This window comes from Brassica oleracea, chromosome C2 (assembly GCF_000695525.1).
Source record: "Brassica oleracea var. oleracea cultivar TO1000 chromosome C2, BOL, whole genome shotgun sequence".
NCBI classification, from domain to species: Eukaryota; Viridiplantae; Streptophyta; class Magnoliopsida; order Brassicales; family Brassicaceae; genus Brassica; species Brassica oleracea.
The window spans coordinates 35,840,539-35,853,503 of record NC_027749.1 but is presented as its reverse complement, the minus strand read 5'-3'; the positions used below and the strand labels follow the sequence as shown (position 1 = coordinate 35,853,503).

The following is a 12,965-nucleotide window of genomic DNA, read 5'->3' as shown; positions in this document are numbered from 1 at the left end:
TAATAATGGGTATGTCTTTTTCAACTTTAATAATTTTGTTTGTATTCAATCAGTGACTTTTGGCTTTTGTGAGAGAATCTAATCTTATCTATTAATTATGTCATTTTAATATTGGTTTGAAGTCCAAAAATTTCAGCCACTCGATCTTTTATAAATAGAGACTCTTTATTTCATATATGTACCAACAACACAAATCATAGCTTACAAAAATATCAATGGATCCTTCAGAATTTCCTTTTGATATTGAAGCTTACAAAAAACAGTCTGAAATTGAAGAGAGATACATCGTTAATCGGTTTAGAGAGCGTCGAAAAAAAATTGCTGAAGAACAAACACCTCGCAGCAAGAGGAAATACTTCAAAAGAGATCATGTTGCTGCAAATCAAAGGCTTATTGATGATTACTTTGCGAATCAACCAACATATGATGATGCAATATTTCGTCGGCGATTCAAGATGCGAAAACATGTTTTTCTTCGGATCGTTGGAGACCTATCAAGCAATGACAACTATTTCGCCCAGTGAGTTGATGCAGCCAATAAAGAAGGTATATCTGCATTGGCAAAATGTACTACTGCCATGCGAATGCTAGCATATGGTGTTGCGGCCGATGCAGTCGACGAATATATCAAAATAGGAGGTACTACAACATTGGAGTGCTTGCGTCGATTCTGTAAAGGAGTCATACAACTGTATGAGCACGAGTATCTTAGAGCTCCAACTCAAGATGACCTTCAAAGATTTCTGCACGTAAGTGAGATGCGGGGGTTTCCAGGGATGATCGGGAGCATTGATTGCATGCATTGGGAATAGAAAAATTGTCCAACGGCGTGGGAAGGTCAATTTACTAGAGGAGATAAGGGAACCACCACTGTTATACTTGAAGCAGTTGCTTCTCATGATCTATGGATTTGACATGCATTTTTTGGATGTCCAGGCACATTAAACTACATAAATGTTCTAGATCATTCTCCGGTGTTTGATGATGTTGAACAAGGAAATACTCATAGAGTGAAATTTTTCGTGAATCAACGTCTGTATGACATGGCATACTATCTAGCTGATGGTATCTATCCTTCTTATCCAACTTTCGTCAAATCAATCCGACTTCCTCAAAGTGAGCCAGACAAGTTGTTTGCAAAATATCAAGAAGGATGTCGGAAGGACATCGAACGCGCATTTGGAGTTTTATAGGCTCGATTCAAAATCATTTGTGAACCAGCTCGCATGTGGGATATATCCGATTTGGCTATCATCATGCGGTCATGTATCATATTGCATAATATGATTGTTGAAGATGAACGAGATACATATGCTCAACATTGGACCGATTATGATCAATATAAGGCAAGTGGTTCTAGTACACCTCAACCATTTTCGACTGAGGTGTTACCCGTTTTTGCAAATTATGTGCGTGCTAGATCTGAATTACGTGATTCAAATGTACATCACGAATTGCAAGCAGATCTAGACAAACAAATATGGGCAAAATTCGGGATGTTCCAAAATTAAAACGACTTTAAGTTACGTGTGGTTTAAGAGTTTTTATGTTTTTGAATTGAGTTTATTGTACCAATTAAGTTGTGTGTTTTTATTTGTTGTATTACATCGTGTGTATTTGAATTTTCATAAGTTTATTTGTTTAATAAAAAATATTGTATTTTTAAAAATAGTTAAAAATATAAATGTATTTTTTTAAATATGTCATTATAATTATTTATGTTAATTACACTCGAAATTATTATTTATGTAACTATTAAATTGTAAAGAATAATAAGATGATTTAAAAAATGGTGGGGTAGGGTGTTGAATTTTATTAAACAAAACTATTGTAGAGATTAAAAATGAAGTGGGTGTTGAATAATTAGGTGGAAGAGAGAGAAGATGATGTGGTGTGTTAAAAAGAGAAAAAAAAGGGTGTTGAATAAAACAACCATTGTAAGAGATATTGTAATATAAAGACCAAATAATTATAATTTAACTAAAAATAATGCCTTTCCAACATAAAATTCTAACCTGTTATTGGCAAAATGTCGCACACTATGGAATCCGCTGTATCATCGCTTCATCCCAGTCTATCCATTCTTTTATTAAATTAATTTTAAGAAATTTAGAAAATTAGCACAACAAACCTGAATAAACTGTTAAATACTATAACCTTCTCCATGAATGACGAGCTGTGTTACTAAACTCATGTATATCGTGAGACTAGCAGTAAATATAAGAAACTACTATCAGAATAGAGAATTAACTAATGATATTCATCAATGTTCAATCATCTCTAGATTCAAGTGGTCACTTTACTAAACGTAAAGAAAACTTACTCTTCCAAGAATCCAAAAATGACTACTTAGAGCATGATTATTGGGGGTTCTTAGGGTGGGGTTCTTAACGGAATATAAGAACCCTACTCTAAGAACCCCCCAATAATCATGCTCTTAGTTTGATACAATAAAAAATTACACCAATCAAAACATGGCAACTGCTAACAAAGTTACAAAACGACACGTTTCCTCAATCGCCTCTCTCTCCTATTAGCCAAAAACTATTATCAATATGAGAGATGCTCCAAATCCGTTCATACTAGAACCTGGTTTTGAATTGTGAGAGAGGGTTCTTCGATTTTATTTTCTACTTCGGTAGATCGAGCAACGTGACGTGTTAGTGAATTGCAGGTCGAGATGGACGCTACCTTTCTTTCTAGGACCGTGATGAGGAGCAGTAGATTCGCGGAGTGAGGTCACCACACAGAAGCGGCAGCCGGCGTTTCTCCTTCCAGGCGACGATCATGTTCGAGGACGGCGAGGAAGATTTGGAGGAGTTTTGGTTTCGGGATCTAGCGGAGTGGGGTCGCTCAGTGCTCCGTCGCGGTTGTAGTGTCCAGATCAGTGAGTTTGACCGTGAGTGAAGAAGTTTATTTCTGGTCGCTTTCCCCGGCATCCTCTCCACAGCTCCCGACGATGTCGACAGTGGTCTAAAGGAAGAAGAAACAAAACCGATTGCAGCTGAAGATGTTTCCGAAATTGACCGACGAATGCACGAATTCACCATTGTTGAAGTTCATGCTTGACAGAGTTTGTTCTTTCAGATATCGGAGTGATGAATCTGTTCGTCGCATTCAGAAAACACATTTATATGCCGAGTATCAATCGGTTACCTTTTATGATGATGAGCCTGATTAAATGCGACATAGTGGGATGGGAGATGAAATTCACTTTAATGATTGGATTAATGTAGGAGGAAGATGAAAAATGAATCAGTTACACCAAAGTTAATCCGATTTAATGAGTTCAGAAGGAGCACGGCGACTCAACTTTTGATATTCATAATGTAAATGAGGATGCCCTAAATAATCATGGGCTAGTATAATTATATTATTGTTGGCCCAATAAAATCAGAAGCCTATAGCAACATTGCGTTCAGCTGCCGAACGGGATTTGATAATTAAGAATAGTTTGCCACGTGGCATTAATTTCCCAATGCTAAAGGATGATGTGGCACAAGGAAAAAAGAGAAAAAACAACTTTATTAGTATAGATAGATAGATGTCAAACTACGAGTGTAACACTCCAGATTCCTTAGGTTCATCTGCCAAAGAAAAACAACAACAACAGGTTTTTGAGATATGAAAGAAAAATTGAATTCCATTGAGGATGATCTCCGCTCAAATTTCAAATCACTACAACAGCAATACCGGTCTCACAAAATTTAGGAATGAAGATCAACCTAACCGGCTGACCTTCCGACCCTGCAACATTAATATATTACCCAGCACACTTAGAGCACTGTTTGACCCAAGAAACAAAAAGTACCTACTATGTACTTATATAATAATCTCTATGCAAGGATATTGTACCTTTTACCAAACGGTTGTCATATCTATCTTGACTCCCAACGAAGAAGACATGAGGGCAAGTTGCAATCATGAAAAGGTCTCCATCGGTGAAAGGATAACAACCTGCAAAGAGGTGAATCAAACCAATAGACTCCAAAATGGAACTTTGTTCGAAATATATATTTTGCAAGGCCGGGGGAGGTGAATTCTCAGTGAGTGTTTTAGGTGCAGTGGGAGCAAGATGTCTCCACTTCAGTGTTCTTTCGACAAAATCAAGATTGCTTTTAGCTTCTGAGTACTTGTCAAGATCATTGATGTTCTTACCATAAGTTCCAAGAAATGTGCAAAAAGTGTCAAAACTTCCTAAGAAGTTTTAGCTAAAACAATGAATTATAGTTAAGAGATTGTGTCCTTTATGTACAATAATCATACCTGATATTGTCCACATCAAAGAAGTGAGGATTTCTACATGATCTGAAGATGTTATAAAGTGTTGATCGAGGGAAAAGGCAAATGATCGGGGGTGTACAAAAGAAAACGGCCTTAAGATAATTTGTCCATAGTAATATTGTTTTTTTTTCAGTAGTGTTTGCTATGTATTTGCAAAGTGCAAACCTGCTGCGGTAATACAAAGTTACTGGATCATTCACGCTTGAAATTATAGCTTCTGAAACTTCTGCATGTATCTTAAACAGTCTACAAACAAAACAAAAATTTGAACTTTCCTCAATAGAATTTGATAAGACACAGGTGGATCTGTTTTTAACTCACTTGGTTTAACATGATATCAAGCTCTTTGATGGGCTCATACAGTATTGACTAATCTTTGGAGGACATGTTGTGCATAAATCAACCAATAACGATCATAAAAACCGGATAATTGAAGATGTATACCCGCAAGAAAAGTTATCAGTTATGAGTTCATGGAAAAATTCAACAAAGTTGCAGCAATTACCACCCATTGGTAAAGCTCGTCATTGAGAAAGTTGATCTTCTCTGATTGTATAGGGGTGAGGAGATCAATTGTAGTCTTGGAGAGAATATATAGTCAGAACTTGTATCGGTTACCTTCGACTATGATGATGAGGATTTAATGCATAAGAAAGTGATAGGAGTGGGGTGAACCACATAAATGGTTGCTTTAATACGACAGAAGACAGAAAATTGTAGTCGTTATAGTAGCGATGAGGATTCAAATCGCCACGTCATCTATAGTAAGAAGGTGGTCCGGTGAGTCGGATAAAACCCTTAAAAGTAATGGTTCTAGAGAAATTCGGAAAGGTCTTATGGGTTAACCAAAAACTAAAATAATGGGCACAAAAAAAAAAGGAAATCAAAACACAATTTACAAAAGTTTTTATGTGGATGAGTACACGTGTCATGATTAGGAATAGGGTATAGGCAGCCAAAAAAAATTTAGGTGGGTCAATTTCATAACAAACATATATTACATGGATCAATTGTCTATTTTTTTGTTATATTTTTCAGATTTTTATTAAATACAAGTATTTTTTTTTTTTACAGATTTCACTTGGGTCAGTTGACCCATATCCCCAAGCCCTCCCATATCCCCAAGCCCTGGCTCCGCCACTGAATCAGACCTGTAGACTTGTTCACTGATGTTTTTATATATAAATAAAATGGTACATGTCATATGGTGGAATTATCATTTTTACTATTGTCGTAAATTATGCTATTTTATAAATTTATAGTAGTTTTTTTTTTTTTTTTGTTAATCTGGGGTATCCCAGGCCCATGGAGAGGCCCGGACTAATCCCCAAGGAGAGGTGCAGCCCACGGATAGATCCTCTCTCTGGGTATTCAAATGGGCCCTAAAGCATAGGCCCATATCCGTGTTGGGTGACCAGGATAATTGTGACTTAGTTTCGCGCAGCAGGTAAATCGAACCTGAAACGTGTTGGCGTCTCAGTCCCGTCTCCTTACCACTCGACCACAATCACCCGGTCAAATGGGTCATTCCGTTTGAATACGTGGAATGGGTCATTCCGTTTGATTCCAAAATAAAACTACCAGTTACATGGAATTAAAAAGTGATCACATTCCAATAATTCATGTGGGATAAATGGAAACAAAAGGATTGTAGTAATAAATCATTCAGAAGAAAAAAGTTACGTGAATGTAGTGGAATGGAATAAAATTAGATATTCTTAATTATGTTTAGATAATAATTATTTATTTGTAGTCATATGGCAGATTTGTTAAGATTTTAAATTTGAAAATCCTGGTAAAGTCTATGATTTGTTACAACCTTAGACTAAAATATAGCAACATATTTTCTTATTTAAACACTCCGTAGTGATATAAAACTTACAAATCATCAGAAGAATGTTTAGTATCAAACTAAAGTTAAATAAATATTTTTGCTTTTTTTAATCATTGTTTATTAATTTTAATGAAATTTATTTTACTGTTAGATACAATTAAGTAGTATAATGAAAATAGTCTTAATAATTTAATTAAAACTATAGTTAATGCCATTCCATTCAATTCCTTTAAAATGTTACCATGTTACAAAAATGTTTTCCTGCTATTACTCATTCCATTTTATGTTATTCCATAACTGGTACCATTCCAACTTTGACATTCCATTTTTTTTTCTAATTCCTTTCATTCATAGCATTCATAAAATTTATTTCCAGTTACAGCCTATGTTGTAATTGTGGGACTCAACAATCGAGTAATTAAATTTGATTAAGAAATTTAAGAGGATAAAAAAATTCTAAGTTAGAATCACAAAAAAAAAAAAAAAAAATTCAAAGATTAATTTTCTTGCGGTTTGATGTCTAGAAATTTAGTTATTTTACATACAATCCTTCCACAATTTTATGAGCAGGAACTGTGTATGTGCCCTTTTTATGATCCGGTCAAGCGCATACTGGAGAAAGATTTGGTAAATCTCCAGCCAGATGATTTTACGTTCTCGGTTCCCGGTAACAAGCTGAGGCCAAACATTTCCTTTGGCATTCGACTAGCCTCAACAAATCCAAGCAGCTTTGCCACAAGAGAAGCACTCTCTTTTATGTGTTCCGTGTCTTGTGTGTTAGTCCACACTTTGTACGCCACCTGCAGACTTCTCTGCTTTGAGTTCACCTCCACGCCCCATTTTCGGTAGAGTTCTATTCTCTGGTTCCATGGGAATTTCTTTGGTATTTGTTTTGAAAGCCATTCCTTCTCGCGTGTGAGTGCCTTCACCGTTTGTGTCCTGATTTGATAACATATATAAGAAGTGGTTAGCATAATACTTAATTGGTGGGTCACTGAAGCAGGTTGTTGAAAAAGACCTTGATGTTTCCGTGTCATTATTTATCGTCTGCTTCAGAAAAGATAGCCTTCTGAGTTCAACTTCCATATAAACATAGTCAGATGGATCACCTTTGAAGAGCAAGAAGAAGTAGGTTCTGTGAACCAGTGGTACATTGCATACCGCCCAAAGCTCAATTATTTGCCGTTGCTGTCTCTCAAAGTCTGATAAGTTTCTTGTATATTGTCCTTTATCTGGGAAAGTCTCTGTGGAATCTGTTTCCTTAGGTACTGCGTCTTCTACCTGCAATTGGTGATCATCTAAACTTTTAAGAAAGGATGCAATCTTTTATCTTCCCAACAAAAAGAGTTCAAAGGAAAGAAAAGATTTCACTCACCAAATCATCACCCTGCTCTCTCTCTAATTGATCACTGGTGGTTTCTTCATTTCTGTTATGAGGATTTGGCAATGCATTTGCAGGGCTTTCCGGCTTGATCTCAATTCCATAATCTAGCCCAGGTGTCGAGTCAAGTGAGTGCTGCCTTGCCATTTCTTGGAGACCTGCTACAAATTCTTGGAAGCTGTTGCCCGTTTGCGGATCACAGTCTTTCAGGCTTTGCGCATCAATGGGCGTAGAACTCATAGAGCTCCCTGAATCAAAGGAAATGCTGGTAGTCTTGTTCATGGGTCGTCCAGGAGATGCATTTAACTCCCTAACCCTCGAGGAAGGCGAGGCATTGTTACTAGCTTCCAAGTTATCAAACCATAGAGGAGATCTAACACTCAAGAGATTCTCTCTGCAACTTCGGCTTCTTTTTGTAGTGAAAATTTCCGGACTCTTGTAGTCTCTTCTGAAGCAGGGTGACTGTTGTTCTGCTGTGTGCATACTCATAAGGTATTTAATTTTCTTCTGCATCTCCTTCACCTTTTCTTTCAAAGCCTCGTATGTACTGTTGTCAACATCATCTGACATGTAGACAGATGATTCGCTATAATATTTATCATCCTCATCTAGCTTAGCACCATCAGGTACTAATTCCACTTCGATTGTCTCTTCAGATTGCTTCTTTGTAGGGAGTGAATTTAATTCCCAGTGTTCCTTTGTTTGCTGCTCTGGCTGAGCATCTTCTTCTTCTTTATTTGAGCATTCTTCAGCTTGCTTTGTTGACGAACTTGTCATCCTTTCTTCTTTCTTTTCCTCTTCGTCTTCCTTCACAAGTTTCTGTGTTTCTTGTACTTCAACTGATGATCTCATCTCCAAATCCGAGGTCTCAGGCTTAGCATTTGGAGACGACTCTACATCTATCGTCTTTGAGAATAAGTCAACGTTTTCCTTTTCGGCAGGAGTGCTAATCTCCACCTCTTCTTGCTCATTATTACCCATTAACGAGCTATCGCTTGGTTGGTATTCCGGAGATGATATAGTTTCTTCTTTTCTGGGTGAGAGAACCTCAGACACAGCTTTCTTATCAACAATGTCGTCATGGCTTTCCACTGGTTCTGCTTGGACACGACTCTGCTCACCTTCCACTTTTTGGTTGGTTGTTTGAACAATCTCCTCCCAGCCATTGTACAGATTGTACCTCGAAAACTGAGGAATATTGTCTTCCACCAAGAAATCATCTTCTTCAGGGTTTTCGAAAAGCTCAAAGTTCCTCTCGGTGAAGTTATTAACGGTACTAGGCTCACCAATATCTATTGAATCATAGCTTCTTCTTTGGAGATCTGCATTAAAATCACTGGAGCTTAACATTGAATGTTCATCCATCCTAGAAGACCGCTCTTCTGCTGTTGCTTTAAGCAAAGTCTCCACCCGAGATTGCGCTACATCACGCTGCCATTTTAGTTCTTTCATTTGTTCCTCCATCTGCAGTTTTGGTCGTCAAGAAAGTGAGTAGACTTTAATAGTTAGAAAAATAAGAACAATGTACTAAGAATCATCTGAAGAGAGAGAGAGATGAATCACTTGTGAAATGACTTCCTCTTTCTGTTTCAGCAATGAATAGAACTCAGAGCCTGCAGAAGAAGAAGAAGAAGATCCTATGTTCTTCAACTCATTCTCCATTCGAGCAAGTTCCTGTTGCAGTTGCTTCACCAAAGCCTTCTCTGACACAACTAGATTGACCTGAGCGTTTGTCGTCACCTCTTTAGCACATGTTGCAAAGAGAAGTGTGTTTCTTGACTGTTCAACATGACTACGTGCAGGGCTCATTGTACATATGATAGCTGTTCTCGCATTTCCTCCCAAAGAGTTCTGAAGGATTCGAGTTAGCTTCGAGTCTCGATATGGTATATGCCCGCCGTTTCTACCTTTACTGTGTTTCAAAATGAATGAGACTGCCTGTTTAAAATACACACATGTCTTTGGTAGAAGAGGATCTTAATAAGTAACGAAAACCGAACCTTAGTTTGCGGATGACGGTTCCAAGAGTAAGTAGACTCCGGTTTATATGACAACCTTCTTTCAATCTTGCACCAGCAGATAAAGTCTGAGAAGCACGTTCACTTCCCGCCAGATCAACGAAGCACTTGATAATCCAAAGACATTTTGACATCAGAGAAAAGAAAGATGACAAAAAAAAAACTCATTAAACATTGCTCATCATCATACCACAGATGCATCAAGAGTTCTGGAGCTCTCTAGAGAGAATTGTCGACCAGTGCTTTCAATAGTCTGCACGAAATGAAAAAAATTAGCATAGCACCGGCTTTCAAGAGAATCGAAGAAACAATATAGTTAAGTTGAGATTACCAGCCGGAGAATCTGATGTGATCTGGAGCTAGTTTCATTCAATGAGGTTTCTCCAATCTTCCTCTGAGCTGCAATGACAACATAGGTTCATAAGTTAACAACATTCATCATTAAAAAAATAATAATACAAGTTAGGGAGTGTTACTTACTCTCACAAATTGAAAGAAGCTCCTCTAGATGGGTTCTGTCTCGGAGGGTCTCCTCAATAAGTTTCTCAACGACGGTTCCTCTCTGGTGAAGCTAACACAATATGAGAGAATGTATGGCATAATATCTGAAAGAAAGTGATATAACTAACCTCTGGATCATCTAGAAGCCTCAACTGGTTATTATCTCCACTAAGGAGATCCCTCACAGCTTCATTGTAGATCTCGATTGCTGAGAACTTGAGAGTGAATTCCCTTTCTTTATGCTGAAGGAAAACAAATAATAAGAAGAGGGTTGGTTTTGTGCTCATCAAGGAAGAAAGCAGTAAAAGGTCTTGAAATTTTTATATTATTTCTTGTTACTCGTTACAAAGCCATGACTACGTATACAAAACTTAAAAATATTAATGAATATTTACAACCTTAGTCCATGACTATTGTATCATATTCATATAAAAGACCATCATTATCCCAGTTTCTTAATTTTTTTTTTTTTCACTTTTTCGAATTTAGAAAAAAAAAAAATTAAAAACGAACCAATCGCGGGCCGCCACGTGTCAGTGGAGCCCGCGAACAGTGTAAAAAAACCATTAAAGACCGACTACTATTTGGTAGTTTTGGTAACCGGTTTCTAGGACTCACACGCTAAGAACCCCTCTAGTATCCTTAGATAAAGATGTTCTAAGTAGGGAGAGCATGTCAAACCTTTTGAATGTAACAAAAAATATCATTCATTGCGAATTCAGTGATGCCACTCATCGTGTACGTCTTCCCACTGCTTGTCTGTCCATACGCAAAAATGCTTGCTGCAAAAAAATGTGTCAAACCTAACTCATTGAGACAAGAACAAATCAACTCATTGAGACAAGAACAAATCAAATCATTGAGACAAGAACAAATCAAATCGTTGTTACAATTGATTCCCTCGAGGACACAAAGAGCAACCTCCTTGGCTCCATCTTCATAGACTTGTTTTGTGGGGCTATCAAATCCAAACACTTTGTCTGTAACAAAAAATTCAAAACTTGTTTTCTTAGCATCCTTAACTCTAAAATGGTTAAGTTTAGCTTTTAACATGTTACCAAATGTATAGGTAGATGGGAAGAGAGATCTCTCAGGCAAATTATTGTTGCAGATTATGGTTGTGTTGTTTACACATTCCCAATCGCAGATATCGTTCCTCGTCTTTTCCTTGTCGTTCCGCGGCCTTACTCTTACCGAAACCAATATCTTCTCTCCCTTTCCACCACCCGTCGTCATCTTTTTATTATTTTTAAACACAAACACACTTTTTCTTATTGATTATACAAATACATTTCCTGCATGAATCTTCTTATTCTTTACGCTCTTTTTTCTTCAAAACATTATCATCGAAAAATAGAGAAATGTTTAGGCTGTAAAGAAAAAAAGATTAAAGAAAAGAAATGGAAGGAAGAGGACACGATTAGAGATGGCAGCAACAAAAGAATTTATCTCTAGTTAGGAATCAGGTAAAATGCCAAAAATGGGTGAGAGGCTTTATTGGAGGGTTTAATCTTCCTCTAGCAAACATCTATATATGCTTTAAAACCTAAAATAAGAATGCTTTTTTTTTTTTTAAAAAACAACTAAAATAAGAATGTTAACAGTTGTACTTTTTTACTCATCGGCTGACGGTACAAATCTGTGACCTGTCTCAAGTTCTAACAGACAATGGTCAAGTAGATAAATATACAGCAATTCGTTGTTTTTAGTCTGGTGGCAGTGTCGCGGTTCCTTAGAAAATGTCCCTGTTCTAAAACGCGGGCAAATCAGACGTTTAATCTGCGCTTAAACGTCACTCGGCTGTGCACCGTGGCGGATTGGACCAATTCTCTCTAAAACTCTGATTTTTCAAAAAAAAAAATAATAATATTTAAGAATATTTTCAGATTATAATCATAGTTATGGTTGAAATCCCATTACAATTGAACAAAATCATAAGAAAAGAGGTTGAAATCGTGGTGAATAGTGAAAAAATGATGAGATTCAAAATTTAGGGTTTGAAGGTCGAAATTGGGAAAAATGAAGAGGAGAGTATTTTTTGTAATTACCTACTCATTAAAGACAAAAATGGAAAAAATGAAGCAAAACAATCATTTTGAAGCTTGAACACGCACTACAAGAATTCATCTTGATAGCTAAGGACCGGCGACAGAAATTCTGTAGCCTCAGTTATTAGCAACGTAAATGGCGACGGATGGCGACAAAACACAAATTGACCAAATTTGTGGCTATTCTGTAGCTATCTGTAGCGGTTTAGCTAGGGATGATGTCCGTAGGTAATTTGTAACTATATAGCTACACATTAGCTATAGATTGGTTGTAGGCAAAAAGTTTTTAGACATGAATGGTTACAAATGTCTTACTTTTTTTGCTTATTAGTTATGAATACTGTAATTTTTTGAAAATACAGTATATAATGAAAATTTATGTTTGGGATTTAGTAGATCTAGATTAATTTGACTTTACATCATCAAATATCACGGTGTTGAAAATTTTAAACAAATCTTTTATGTGTATATCAAACTATTGGATGAGGTGCACATAGTCGAAAACTCAATTTATGCATTGTTTATATATATCTCATAACACTAGTAAAAAATGTGATAGATTTCATTGCAATTCATCAAATAGTTTCAAAATTTTTAGTTTTCTTAGAGATTATAGTATAGGGGTTGGAGTTGATTAAAGCATAAAAAATAATGTTATAGTTTTTGGGGTTTAGAGTTGGTTTTTACTTTTTAGTTGGTCACTAGCTTTGTTAACGTTGTAGGTTTAAGCGTTATAGTTTTAGGGGTTATAAGTTATTATATATGATTTATAGTTCATGGTTACTAATGTGAATTTACATCGAGTTAAATTAAATGTTAAATTCTTTCAAAGTAGTGTAAAACAATTTTTGATAAAAAAAAATAGCGTAAAACATTTTGGCTCCATTTTTTTTTAGTTT

The 12,965-nt window shown here is 36.4% G+C and overlaps 1 protein-coding gene and 1 pseudogene across 1 annotated transcript; one reads left to right on the top strand and one right to left on the bottom strand.

Annotated features, from left to right (window-relative positions):
• The first annotated feature begins 215 nt into the window (after positions 1-215).
• LOC106324107 lies at positions 216-1,511 on the top strand (annotated as a pseudogene).
• Positions 1,512-6,631: 5,120 nt separating this feature from the next.
• Positions 6,632-11,388, bottom strand: LOC106325455 (kinesin-like protein NACK1). Its single transcript, XM_013763502.1, has 12 exons — positions 11,077-11,388; positions 10,909-10,998; positions 10,700-10,800; positions 10,147-10,260; positions 9,998-10,079; positions 9,849-9,916; positions 9,708-9,770; positions 9,500-9,624; positions 9,063-9,411; positions 7,494-8,963; positions 7,137-7,399; positions 6,632-7,057 (listed from the first exon to the last, which is right to left on the bottom strand). Exons 1-12 carry the CDS (start codon positions 11,252-11,254, stop codon positions 6,709-6,711), a joined length of 3,252 nt encoding a protein of 1,083 aa, XP_013618956.1. The 5' UTR covers positions 11,255-11,388; the 3' UTR covers positions 6,632-6,708.
• Positions 11,389-12,965: the final 1,577 nt, after the last annotated feature.

What these genes read in the sequence shown, in the direction of transcription:
- LOC106325455 (XM_013763502.1), bottom strand. Translation starts at nt 11,254, where the DNA reads ATGACGACGGGTGGTGGAAAGGGAGAGAAGATATTGGTTTCGGTAAGA. An exon ending in GAGAGCAGGGTGATGATTTG is followed by an intron (nt 7,400 to 7,493) that starts GTGAGTGAAATC and finishes CACCAATTGCAG; the next exon opens with GTAGAAGACGCAGTACCTAA. An exon ending in AATGACACGGAAACATCAAG is followed by an intron (nt 7,058 to 7,136) that starts GTCTTTTTCAAC and finishes TTATCAAATCAG; the next exon opens with GACACAAACGGTGAAGGCAC.